This window comes from Sceloporus occidentalis, unplaced genomic scaffold (assembly GCF_023333645.1).
Source record: "Sceloporus occidentalis isolate IW3139 unplaced genomic scaffold, rSceOcc1.0.p SCAF_5, whole genome shotgun sequence".
In the NCBI taxonomy this organism is placed as follows: domain Eukaryota; kingdom Metazoa; phylum Chordata; class Lepidosauria; order Squamata; family Phrynosomatidae; genus Sceloporus; species Sceloporus occidentalis.
In genome coordinates this window covers 13057675-13071234 of record NW_028316985.1, presented here as the reverse complement: position 1 = coordinate 13071234, position 13560 = coordinate 13057675, and the positions used below count along the sequence as shown (strand labels likewise).

Genomic DNA, 13560 nt, shown 5'->3' with positions numbered 1-13560 from the left:
ACAAACTACAGTTCCCAGGATTCCATAACACTGAGCCATGGCAGTTAAACTGGTGTCAAACTGGATTATTTCTGCAGTGCGTATGCAGCCACAAACTGTCATCGTTTCCCTTAAAAAAATTGTTCTTAATTCTCATTTAAGAATCTGGCCATTAGGGGGCAGCAGAGAGTCACCTAACTCAGACGAGCAAAAAAAACAAAACCAGAAACGCAAACGGAGCCTCATGAGCCTCGGAGGGACCCGTAGTCAAGGAGTGACGAGAAAGCAGTGAGAAGACTGAGAAGCAGAGGCTGTCATGGCCACCGGTTCTGGGCCTCTTCTTCCTGAAGTCCCCCGGAGTGGATTTCTCGTAGTGGGCGGAGGAATCGCCGGAGTAACGTGCGCCGAGAGGGTAATAGCTCTTGCCTGCGAGCTGCGGTCCGCTCTCGGTCTCCCTCCCTCAGCTCACCTGACAGCTCTGTTGCTTGGAGACGGCACTTCCGGGTTGCTTCATAGATTTAATAATAGCAGAGTCACGAGTCGCATGCTGTGCTTCCGAGTTGACTTCAGATTGCAAGCCTGACATACAGACCACTTTAACTGCCCCTGCCTCAGTGCTAGGGAATCCTGGGAACTGTAGTTTATTGTGGCACCAGAGCTCTCTGACAGAGGAAGGCTGAACGTCTCACAAAACTACAACCCCCAGAACTAACTCAATAGCACTGAGCCATGGCAGTTAAAGTGGTGTCAAAGTGGATTATTATTCCTGAAGTGTGGATGCACCCCCAGAGGAGATATCTAAACGCCTAAAGCAATCATCCATCTTGAGACCACTTTAACTGCCCTGGCTCAATGCTAGGGGATTTTGGGAAATGTAGTTTTGTGAGGCATTGAGCCTTCTCTGTCAGAGAGAGCTCTGTGCCCCAATAAACTACAATTCCCAGGATTCCCTAGCACTGATCCAGGGGCAGTTAAAGTGGTCTCAAGATGGATCATGTCTGCAGTCTTGTTTTGGCCCCTCAGTGAAAGGGAGAAGTTGCTAACATGAGCATTTGTAGATTTGAGCCTCTTTCCTCAGATGTAGGGACCAGGAAATGGCATCTCCAAACCCTTGAACCATTCAGTGCCACCTATAGCCTTTTTTGTGGGATTTTAGGGCTATGTGGCCGTGTTCCAAAAAGAGTTTGTTTCTGATGTTTCGCCAGCATCTGTGGCTGGCATCTCCAGAGAACACTCATCGCAGTATTCAGCTGAATGTTAATCGTGGGTGACGGCAATAGATGAGTTGTTTAAAAACTCCCTGAGTGTCTGAAGGGACATGGATCTAGCACTAGTTTCAGAAACTGCCTCTGAATGTTAACATAAAAACTTTTCTCTCTTCTTACTAGCTGGCTACAGAGTTTCCCACCGACGATATTTTATTAGTCACAGCATCTCCGGTTATAAAAGCAGTTGTGAATTACAGACAGGTAAGGTGAATTTAATGCTGCTTCTTTGGAATTTAGGGGATTATGCAGTTCCTTACAATGGAGTTTATCACACGGGAGGAATTTCTCTTAATTTCAAATGAAAAGAAAGTGGGACCAGAACGCATTCACTTGAATTCACTAGTTCAGCGAATTTACGTGAATTCAAATTGCATTCGAACTGACTTCCCATTGCCCAAAAATAGCTTGCCATTGCCTGAAATTGTGTGTGATCACTTCTCACGCAATAACGTGAAACCCCATGATTGCGTTTGGACTGACTCCCCATTGCCCGAAATTGCATGTGGTAGTCTATCACGCAATAATGTTAAACCCCATGATTGCATTCAGATTGCCATTGGATTATACTTCCAATTTCCCTTGTCTGATAACATCCAATGCTGGCACAGTCCACTTCTTGGATCAGCCATCCACCTCAAGCTGCCAAACCCAGGCCTGTGGAGGGCCGAAGCATCTCATAGCCAGTATCCCTGAAGGAATGGCCACTGAGACTCCTTGCACAAGGCTTCAGGAGTGAACCAGTGGCTAAATCAGAGGCCAGGGCAAAGGAACTGGTGTGGTGAGTAGGGATCAGAATGCTGCTTTGGGATTTGAGAGCTCCAGCATTTCATCTCCACATTGAGCCCTGAAAATGAGTGGCTGGCTTTAGGCAATTCTCCTTCTCTCTCTTTTTCTCGGCCTGATCTGCCTCACAGAGAGGTTGTCATGATGAGTGGAAAGAAAGAGAGCTGCTTAGATTGCCATTGAATGAAAGGTGGGATATAGATGTAACTATGGACCTTATCACACGGTGGCACTTACGTGGGTAAAATGTTGCTGAACTGTTGCAGAAGCGCAAAGTTGGGATTATCCGTCACACTTCTAAAATGGAACCGAGGCTTCCCGCTTTGCTTCCATTGATGAAGCGTTTGCAGAAAAGCCTTTTTTTTAAATAACGGGATATCCTATTATTAAAAAAATGGCTTATCCATGAACACTTCATCGACAGAAGGAAAACGGGAAGCCTCAATTATGTTTTAGAAGTGAGATGAAGAGTTCCACCTTTGTGCTTCTGCAACAGTTCAACAATGTTTTACCCACGTAAGAGCCTCTGTGTAATAATCCCCTATGGTCCAAAACACACTGCTGAAGTAATCCAGTTTGAGACCACTTTAGTTGCCCTGACTCAGTGCTAGGGAATTCTGGGAAGTATAGTTTTGTGAAGCATTTAGCCTTCTCTGTCAGAGAGTTCTGGTGCCACAATAAAGTACAATTCCCATGATTCCCTAACACTGAGTCAGGGCAGTTAAAGCAGTGTCAAACTGGATTATTTCTGCAGTGTGTTCTGGACCATAGGGGAAATAATTGTTCCGTTCATTATAAACTCCCAAAGTAGTTGCAAATTCTAGCCAGGGATGGCAAATGGCCTCAAGCAGCTAGTTGATTGCAGGATCTCACCTGCTTTGGTTTGTTTGATGAGTAAGGGGAAGGAATTGACAGTGTTTGCATTTGTGTGATGTGTGGCTTAGTGATGAACACTTAGAACAGAACATTTTTATTGCTACAAAGATGTGGGAAATGACACCAAATTAAATCTGGAAGGGACAGATTTTAAATCTAAAATTTAAGGACGTTTGGATGGTGGCCAGAAAGAGTGATAAGACGCAGTCAGCAGGTAGAGCACTTAGGGTAGGACAATATATCCATCCCAAGCTCTCCTCTGCTAGAGCTGCTGTTTTTGGCAAGAGCCAGCCTTCACTCAGCATTTTGGACATAGAAAGCTTGGGAGTCTTCATCATACTACATTTACTTCTAGACTAGATTATTTTAAAGTGTGCTACAAAAGTCTGCCTTTGCAAACAGGTGCAAACTTCAGTTTATCCAAAACAGAGCAGCTAGACTTGTGTTTGGCATTTATGGGTTGTATCGCATAACCCCAGTCTATATATCAGCTCCATAGGCTTTCTGTTTCTTTCCAATACTAGATAGTATCAGTACTTTCCAAAGTACTGATGCTACCTAGAAATGTCAAAATCTTAAATGTTTTAGTACCGGTCTACATTAAGAACAATTTGTTTCCATATTGACCTTCCTGAGAATTTAGTTCAAGTTGCAGCATAATGGTTTTCCTCTCTACCTCTTGTCCTTGCAACAACCTGTGAAGTATGCTAAATTGAGAGATGAAGAGAATGGGAAGCTAGGATTCTGCACTATATAGCCTCTTAAAATAATCTATACTGTGCATCTCCTGCACTTTACTTCCAGTTTATTTAAATTCATTTATATCCTGTCTTTTACATCAGATGGCATACATGGATTTCTGAGATGATCCCCTATCCCAGCCTCTGACAAGAACAAATTGGATTTAATGTTAGCAAACAGCTCATCCTGTCCTAGGAAAGCATGTTTATACATATGCTCAAGGCAAATAGTATGAAGACAAGTGCACAGATCTGTTTTATGATACAATAATTGCAATTCCAATAGGAAATCATATTTGTGCTGCTAAAAAGAAATAATTGTTACCAGGTGATGTAGCCAAATTAATCTTTTTACCAGCAGCATTCTAATTTCCCCCTCCATCATTTTGTTTTGATATTTATGAAAACTCATTACATGCCATATCATACACTAAATAATGACTGTCCTAAATAGTTGGTTGATAATTTATCCATTATGAAGATTGTCTAATGTATAGTGGTAGATCCTGACTGGAAACTGGAATAGTACTCAAAGTGGTTTATTCTTTTTAACAGGTCTCCAGAACTTTAGAAGAATTTGATGTTGAGGAACAAGCAAACCATGTCTTAGAAAAGCGCTACCCTAACATTAAAGTTATACAGTCAGCTGTAAAACGACTGAAAAGTGAAGAACATGTAAGGGGATGCTTCATCTTTACATCTTCCTGAGTAATACAAAATAATTTTCAATCTATTGTTGTAAAACATGGATAATTTAAATTTAATTATTAAGATTAATAAGTATTGTTGACAGTGCAATTCTGAATGACATGCTCTATATGCTTACTGGGCTGATACATAAGACAGAAGAATCATGGACAGCACTAACTGTTTGACAGAACAAAAATGCTTTCCCCTGTAGTAAGATCAATACATCTCTTTAATAGATGGTTTAGCGCTTTGGGAAAATAGAAAGGCCAAACTAACTATGCAGTATTAGACTTGTGATTGAATCTTCTGACGTCTTTCATCAAAGAGAAAGCTACTTTGGGAGAACCAGTTTGGATTGAGGCTGAGGGAGGGTGTTATTTTCTCCCTCTTCGAGCTGCTAAAACAGAGAATTAAGGTACAGGTGAGAGACAGCATAACTTGAACGACTGGTGTGATAAGAAAATGCTCCCCCCTTAGGGTTGCCATAATTCTCTACTAAAAACCGGGACAAAATGTAGGACAAAATTTAGACCAAAATATAGGATAATTGTAGGATAAAATTTAGTCCAAAATGTAGGACATTTAAGGTCCTCCATTTTTCTTAAATGTCCTACATTTTGGGCTAAACTTTATCCTACAATTGTCCTATATTTTGGGCTAAATTTTGTCCTACGTTTTGTCCCAGTTTTTATTAGAGAATTATGGCAACCCTATGCCCCCTCCCTCTTGCACTGCTCTATTTCTAATTCACATCCCCCCTCGGTTTAAATGAAATAAAAGAGAAAGAGAGTTCTGATCATGGATCTCTTACATCATGCATAGCTTGCCTCCCAATATAGCTGTGCAATATTCTGGAAAGAACATTCAGGGTTGCCAAGTTAAATAATGGACAGGGCTCTTGTGATTTATTAGCTGTGTAAAAAAGGAAATTCCAGCAGGTGATACATACATGGCAAGCAGTGCCTGCTGAAATTCCCTCTCTTACACAACCATTAAAGATACAGAAACCCTATCTGCTATTTAGTCTGGCAGCCCTAATTCAGGGTATAAAATGCAAAGTGATATCCAATTCACTATGTTTACTGGGGCTTCTTTGCATGTGTGTATAACAGAGGATTTGATGGGAGTTATTCATGCAAGAAGAAGGTTGAACATGGGAGAAATTAATGCACACATATTAGGGTTCCCTTCCTCTCTCAGAATTTGAGGGAGTCCTCCAGAGCAGTCTCTGATGCAGGATAACAAAAATGCAGTCTGAAGAAAGTACTGAGGAAGCTTGAAGAAACTCCTGGTGCACCGTACAGGGTTAATTGGATATCGGCCTTGATCTTTAAATTTGAAGTGACACTTGAATTAGGAGGTGAAATTAAGTTTATTAAATTACAGAAGCTGCTAAAAATCCAGAGTCTAACCTAGCACTTTCAATAATGTGTTTTCCCCCCACAAAGATCCATACTGCCACCAAGAGGAAATATTTAAGCATTGGATTTGGTGCTTCCCACCCATGAGACCATGAACCTTCATATTTGCTCCTATCACTTCATAGATAAGTCCTTGACCTAGAAACCAGGGAGACACATAAGGCTATTGAAGGAGTAGTTTCAAATAAATAATTTCAGATGGACTGTTTGTGAGCAATCAGCATGGTGTAAAGCAGCTTGGTGTCCTCCAGATATGGTGAACCGCAGCTCCATTTAGACCCACCCCACTTGGCTAATGGTCAGGACTTTGGAGAATTGAGTTCAGAATTGCCTATGGCTGGGAAAAACTGGCATAAAGTATTGCATACTAGAAGCAATTGCTGCCCAGTACACTTTAGAAAGCACTCTCAACAGATGGGTTACTTAGTTCAATACCAATTTTTCTAACTTCTTTTGTAATCAAATATTTTAATTCCTCAAATGTGGCCAGCATACAAGAAAAAGCCAATCTAGAAATATACAATCTGGAAAATGTTATCACAGCTATCTCTTTGAAAACTCTGTCAGTATGTCTGTTGTGTGATAGTATTATACATATCAGTTGTTCTGCCTCCTTGAATGAGGATAGACTCGTATCATTGTGTATCTGGAGACTTAGCAATAGGGAATTTGCCACCCCTTTCGAAAAGTGACCTTTAGAGGGAACTTTCTAAAGATAATAAATAATCATATATTAGAAAATAACAATTTGTTAGTGGTATTGTAAATATAATCCGATCATGGCTGTTGTTGCTTTGATGAAATAAAGTTTAGCTGGTAGATGGAAACATAAATCCACATCTAAATGCCATCTGTTAGCCAGATGTACATTCATATCTACATTGACAGTCCAACACTACTAAATGACAATTCCATTTTCAAATACCTTGAGAATGGGTTTGGTCTGACTGGTAATCATTAGCTTTGCCAGCAAAACTGGCAACAAAATGTATCACCACTCCATAAATGACATGGTCTTTTGAAGGAAGAAATATGCTTTTATGTCAGTTGTTTTCTATGATTTAAACAACAATTTAACAAGTGATTTGTAAATTCATTTTCGTTGAATTATTTTCTTGTTCATTAGAGTCTTTGAACCAACTGAACTTGCTTTGATTAAACTATTTACACCAATCATTCCCTTATTTATCTCCCATTTTATATCTGGTTGCAGAAAATAGTTACAGAGGCTGACAAAGAATATGTTTATGAAAAACTTTGTCTGTGTGCTGGAGCGAAGCCAAAACTGATTATTCAAGAAAACCCATTTGTGTTGGGAATCCGAGATACAGACAGTGCTGCGGTAATGTTGTTTGTCTTTGTGCTTTCAAATGTATCACAATTGAGAATATTGTCAGAAATGGCTAGGAATGTGGCAATACTTTGCTCAGCTTTCTTCTTTCAAATCTTTATAGGTTTATATACTGTAATGATTAAAAATAGTGTAAAGATGGGAAAAGATACAAAATGAGCAAATGAAACCATCAAGGGACTAGAGTATCTTACTTATGAAGATAGGCTCAATGCATTTGGATTATTTTGTGGTGGTGGAGAAATTATTATGGTGGAGAAAGCGTCTGTTCTCATGATTTGACCTCATTGGCAAAGCAAAATACTTCTCTATACATGATCTATGCAGTTAGTTCCAGAAAGATGAAATTCATGTCCTCTAATTTGCATCCTTTCAAATATGGATTAGACCAGTGATGGCGAACCTTTTACGGTTCACGTGCTGGGGGCGGGTCTTCTACCCCCAGGATGGGGGCTGGGTGCCAGGGGCGGGGCTTTCACCCTCCAGGGGTTGGGGCTTCTGCCCTCCTTTTCCTGGCCTCCAGCTGTCCAGAGGGAGGGAGTCTCTGGCTCCTCTCCTAGCATTTGCAAGCCTCTGAGGGTCCCTTTGGGACTCTCGGAGACAGCAAATAGGCCTTGGGGGACAGCAAGCTGTCCTCCGCAGTTTGCCGGCTTCTGAGGGTCCCTTTTGGGGCCGTCAGAGGCCGGCAAACAGGCCTCAGAGGATGGCGCCCAGCGGCGGGAGCTATTGGGCTCTGGCTTCTGCAATTTGCCAGCCTCTGAGGGTCCTGGGGAGACACCTCAGGACCAGCAAAGGCCTGTGAGGCAGCCCAGGAGCCAGCACGCCACCATTCCTGAGCCTCCCCATGGGCCTTTCCTCCCTCAGAGCTCTCCCTCTGGAGGGAGCCCTGGGTAAGGAAGGGCCCGTGAGGCAACCCAAGACCCGGCACGGAGCCATCCTGAGCAGCCCCATAGCCGTTCCTCCCCCAGAGTTCTCTGTCTGGAGGGAGATCTGAGGGAGGAAGGGCCCATGAGGCAGCCCAGGATCCAGTATGGAGCCATCCTAGGCTGTCCCATGGCGGTTCCTTCCCAGAGTTCTTTCTCCAGTGGGAGGTCTGAGGGAGAAAGGGCCCATGAGGGAGACCATGACCCGGCACGGCACCATTGCTCCACCTCATGGGCCTTTCCCTGCCCCCAGCTTTCTGGAGACAGTTGGAGGCTGGGAAAGGTCTCTGGGGAGGAGCAACTGGCATGCGCTGGTCGCTCTTCCTCCTCCTCCTCCCCCCGACCTTTTCCCAGCCTCCAGTTGTCTCCAATAGGCAGCTGAAGGCCGGGAAGAGGCTGGGAGGAGGAGTCAGATGCGCCACATCTGGCTCCTTCTCCCCAGTGCCATTTTCTGCCTTCCCGCTGTCTCTCAGAGACAGCGGGAGGCCCAAAAATGGCGGGGAGGAAAAGGAATGGGCACGCGCGTCCCTGTTTCTCCTTTCCCCAGTGCATATGCCTGGCGAAACGGCCCAGAGTGCCACTTCTGGCACGCGTGCCATAGGTTCGCCATCACGGGATTAGAAATTCTAACGGGAAGATGGGCCTGTCAGCTACTGCTAAGCAGTCCATAGACCTACCACTTGTATACAAACGGTTCCTAAAATAATCTCATATTACAAATTGTGAGCTAGGATCAATCTCTAAACTTTTCCTGAAGAAGACTGGTGTGGTTTGTGTATGTCTGAGTTTTATCAGCTTGCTAAAAGTAAAAAAAGAACATCCCTGGACAGTGGAGGCAGGGAGCCCTACAGCACCGGGGGGAAATGTAAATTATGGAGAAAAAGAGAGCAACAGGGAGTGGGAGAGGATTTTTATACATCCTTACAGTCCAGGCAAGCACATCACACATAACACTGTTAAGAGGGTAGTTTTATTTAGATATAGGCCAGAATTCAGATAGGAATAGCTGTATGTGTAAGTGTCCCTTACAACTACAGAGGTCTTTTCTCATGTGCTGGAAAGGTTGGTATTACCGTCCTCTCCATGCAACACTCAAAGCCTCTCTTCCAGCCTACTTTAAAGCCCCCAAACCATCTCATACAGGCTTTTGTGCCGCAATGTAAACAGACATGATTGGAGAAGCATCTGGTAATCCCTCCCTCCATATGCTGGTGGACCCCAGCTGATCTCAGCACCAATGTGACTGTTGTATGTCTGGATATGGAGGGATTGCCAGACCTTCTCCAATCTTGCCCGATCATGTTGCAGCACAGAGTGTCTTCTATGAGACAACTTTGGGGCTTTAAAGTAGGTGGGATGGTATATGGGTCAACACAGCATAAGATCCACAGGCATTTCATTACACCATGCTGAGATGTTGAACTGAGATAGATCAGAGCAAATGGTGAGTTGGGTCTTCAGCACTTGAAAGCTTAGGAGCAACTTCCTTTACTATTTGACCACTTATGTGAGATTCAGTTTAGTCTGTCTTGAAAACAAATGGAGCTTACTTGGTATCTAAAGCATGTTCATAAGGACTTTTTTGTTGCAAATGCAGGATTTTCAGAAACGTTTGGCAAAAGCAAAAAGAATAGTCATTGTGGGAAATGGCGGTATTGCACTTGAACTGGTGTAAGTAAGCTCTTTTTTTGGTTGAATGGATTGAAGAACTTAATGTGATAAATAACCAATTTGTGCTGCTAGAATCATAGAATCATAGAGTTGGAAGAGACCACAAGGGCCATCCAGTCCAACCTCTTGCTATGCTGGAAATCTCCATCAAAGCATACCCGACAGATAGCCATCCAGCCTCCGTTTAAAGACCTCCAAGGAGAGAGAGTCCACCACTCTCGGAGGAAGTGTGTTCCTGCCTTTACTGTCAGGAAGTTCCCTCCTATTGTTGAGATGGAATCTCTTTTCCTGTAGCTTGCATCCATTGTTCCGGGTCCTAGTCTCTGGAGCAGCAGAAAACAAGCTTGCTCCCTCCTCAATATGACATCCCTTCAAATATTTTAACAGGGCTATCATATCACCTCTTAACTTTCTCTTCTCCAGGCTAAACGTCCCCAGCTCCTTAAGTCATTCCTTATAGGGCATTGTTTCCAGACCCTTCACCATATTAGTTGCCCTCCTTTGGATACACTCCATTTTCTCCACATCCTTTTTAAATTGTGGTGCCCAAAACTGGACACAGTATTCCAGGTGTGGCCTGACCAGAGTAGAATAGAGTGGCACTATTACTTCTTTTTGATCTAGACACTATACTTTTATTGGTGCAGCCTAAAATTGCATTAGCCTTGTTAGTTGCCGCATCTCACTGTTGACTCATGTTCAACTTGTGGATGTGGTCCCACATCCCTTTCACATGTAGTCTCGTTCAGCCAGGTGTCACCCATCCTATATCTATGCATTTCATTTATACCATATATATACTCAAGTATAAGTCAACCTCATGTATACGTCAATGTCAAGTTTTGGGGCCAAAATTATGGATTCTGACATGACCCATGGATAAGTTGAGGATAAATCTTAGGGAGACTGCTGGGTCAGAGGAGAGCCCACACTTCCTCCTTGTCTCCAGCCTGGAGTCAGAAGACAGGCTTGAGGGGGAAGAGCCCACCCTTCCTCCTTCTCTCTTTAATATTTCATAAAATATTAAAATGCATTTTTAAAACTCATTTTTAAAATTTATAAATCATTCAATTTTTAAAAAATTATATTCATACCTTTTAACACTTTTGTATTCTTTTTGTTTAGTATTGTTTTTAAATTTATTGTTAGCTGCTTGAGTCCTTATTATCAAGAAAAAGATGGAATATAAATGAATATTAACAATAATAATAATAATAATAATCCTTAACCCTCACCATTTGCTTTGTTCCCCTATCTACCTACCACTTTCAGCTATAAGAATGGTAACTGAGCCAGTGTCTCTTCTTTTCTATTTAAAAATTTCCTTTTAGGTATGAAATTGAAGGTTGTGAAGTTATTTGGGCCATCAAAGACAAAGCAATTGGAAATACCTTCTTTGATGCAGGAGCAGCTGAATTTCTGATTCCAAAACTGAGTGCTGAAAAGCCAGAGCCTCCTCTTGCTTGTAAAAGAACAAAATATACAACAGCAGGTAGAGTCTCCACTACAGTACATGACATTCTAACTGGCTCGTGTGTGTATTCAGGATCTAAAATTGTGTGGAACCATCACATCAGCCCAGTGCATACACTTCCAATATTTTTGATCTGATCTAACATATCGTTTGAATCTATGTACTGGGAAACATTGTGAAGAAGAACCCAAAATCCCAATAGCATGTCACATAGCATATACAAAGGCAGAATATTTTTAAATGTCATAAATAATGGCATCAGGGTGTGAAATGGATCTTTAGTAACTTTGTTAATGTTCCAATGGCTTTACTATATATTAAGGGTACTTTTTAAATAAAATGCTCTAATTTTCACTCAAAAAGAAAAGGAAGTCATATTTTACATACAGCATATCAGCAGTGGTCCCTGGGTTTTCAAGAGAATGCCTCTGAAGGGAACAGAAAAGAAGAACATTAGCACCTGAGCCCCTCATCTATGACACTTTTATATGGTTATCTTAAAGAGTTTTTTTTTTTTCCTTTCAGAAAGTAAGATGGAAGAGAGAGCCACAGCAGGATCCGGAAGAACTGGCAGTGCCCTAGGCCCTGATTGGCATGAAGGCTTGCAGCTTAAGGGGGCCAAAGAGGTATTATTTTTTCTTTAATAAATTCTGGATTTCTCCTCTGATCAGTGATCACTTGAGGCAGTCTGTTGGTGAAAAGAGTAACTTATATAAACTATGAAATCCAAGCAGCTTATAGTGCGATAATATTGATGTTTAATGATAAAATTAGAGGGGTATTGGTTATGAAAAGCTTAGTAGAACAATATTGTCTTTCTCAGCTGTCTGGAGGATAATAAAAGGAAGAAATGAGCCAAATCTTCCTGGAAAGGGAGTTCCATAACAATGGTGCTGCTAACAAAGGCCCCTGTTTGGAGCACTCACCTACCTCCCCTATCAAAGAAATGGGAGACTTAGTATTTAAGTGAAAAACATATTACTTTTCTTTCAAAGCCCCATTTGGGCATTCAGTTTCATGTAATTAACAATCAGATGATGAGGAGAGCAAGGTGGCATCCTCTGAGCCTGACCTGAAATGTTGTATTGCTGTTTCACTCTGTCACCTACATTGTGGAGGGAATGTCTGAAGGAGGAAGCCTACTCTTAAGTAGTTATACATACGTACACACACACACATCAGTACCAGTGATAGAGAGCCCTTTTGCATCACAGGGACAAACATTAAATATAAAGCAGGTTCCCTTTCTTCAAACATTTCCCTACAGCACTTGGCTAGAACTGATGAGTGTGGCCCCACATTCTACCTTAGGCTTATTTCTCAGTTACTTTGATACTAGTCCATCAGTTACCAGCATCATGTTACTCACTTAGGTATGCGTGAGTGCAGTTTACTTATGCCTAAGTTCTTTTTTAGAAGGGACACAGAGGGCTGTTGATTTGCCCTTGTGCTCTTTCCAAAAACCTTCCACCTCCTGGCAGCTATCAAACCCTGGAAGGATCTACATCTGTTTCTTCTTGCCAGAGGGAAGAGAAGAAGACCCCACACATACTGAATGGTGGATGAATGCAGAAGTGTATGTGCCAGAACTATGCACACATGTAGGAACTTGACTGGTGCGTGGGGAAATACAAGCACTGCAGCTGAAATGGTTTGACAGTCAAGAATTGAAAATATTGGTTTCTTCTAAAACAGGCATGACCAGACCTCACATTTCTGCATCTTGTTTCCCATTCAATCTACTTGCTTTAAAGCTGTGTTCCTACTATAGAAATCCCAGAGTTCCAAGAAAGATTACTTGATGTTCCTTGCTGAAAGAGATACACATCTTTCTGGACAATCTATCTTGGGTTCACCTGAGGAATAGATGCAGATTCTCTGTCATCGGAATGTTTATACATGTGACTCCTATATTTCACATACACCTTATCCATGTAATTTGTGTTCTGTAATGCTAAACTGGACAAATGTTGATCAGATTAGGCAAAGCAAATTTTTGGCCTAGAATAATAAAAAAAAGTCCTCTCTGTGTTTCATCATAAGCAACATCTTGTAAAGAATGTATTCATAATTGTGGTGTTTAATGAATATAATTGTCCATCTTATTTAGCTTTCCCATAAAGTTCATATTGAACATCTGTGTGAAATTAAGAATACATACCTCCAGGAGGAATTTCTTCAGTCTCAGAAGGTTTCCTTAGCTTTTCCCAAAGCTCAGCAGGACAAGAGGAATGTGGAAACAGATGAAGGTAAATAGTACAGATTTCCTTTTTTTTTAAAAAAATGCTTCTGTAGTACACAAGACAACATGAGCTAATTGACATGGAAGATTCATCAGACCTTATATATAGTGGGAACCCTCTCTCTAAACTGTCATTATAGCT

The 13560-nt window shown here is 41.8% G+C and overlaps 1 protein-coding gene across 1 annotated transcript in view; it reads left to right on the top strand.

Moving 5' to 3' along the window:
• Window positions 1-263: 263 nt before the first annotated feature.
• LOC149311668 (tRNA ligase complex-associated NAD(P)H dehydrogenase PYROXD1-like) overlaps window positions 264-13560 on the top strand; it is a 39347-nt gene continuing 26050 nt past the window's right edge. Inside the window, exons 1-8 of the mRNA XM_089527633.1 lie at window positions 264-391; window positions 1368-1448; window positions 4202-4321; window positions 6971-7099; window positions 9629-9702; window positions 11034-11194; window positions 11702-11802; window positions 13287-13425. Of these exons, the coding sequence (XP_089383759.1) occupies window positions 296-391; window positions 1368-1448; window positions 4202-4321; window positions 6971-7099; window positions 9629-9702; window positions 11034-11194; window positions 11702-11802; window positions 13287-13425 (901 nt within the window). The 5' untranslated portion in view covers window positions 264-295. The remainder of the gene's footprint in view (window positions 392-1367; window positions 1449-4201; window positions 4322-6970; window positions 7100-9628; window positions 9703-11033; window positions 11195-11701; window positions 11803-13286; window positions 13426-13560) is intronic.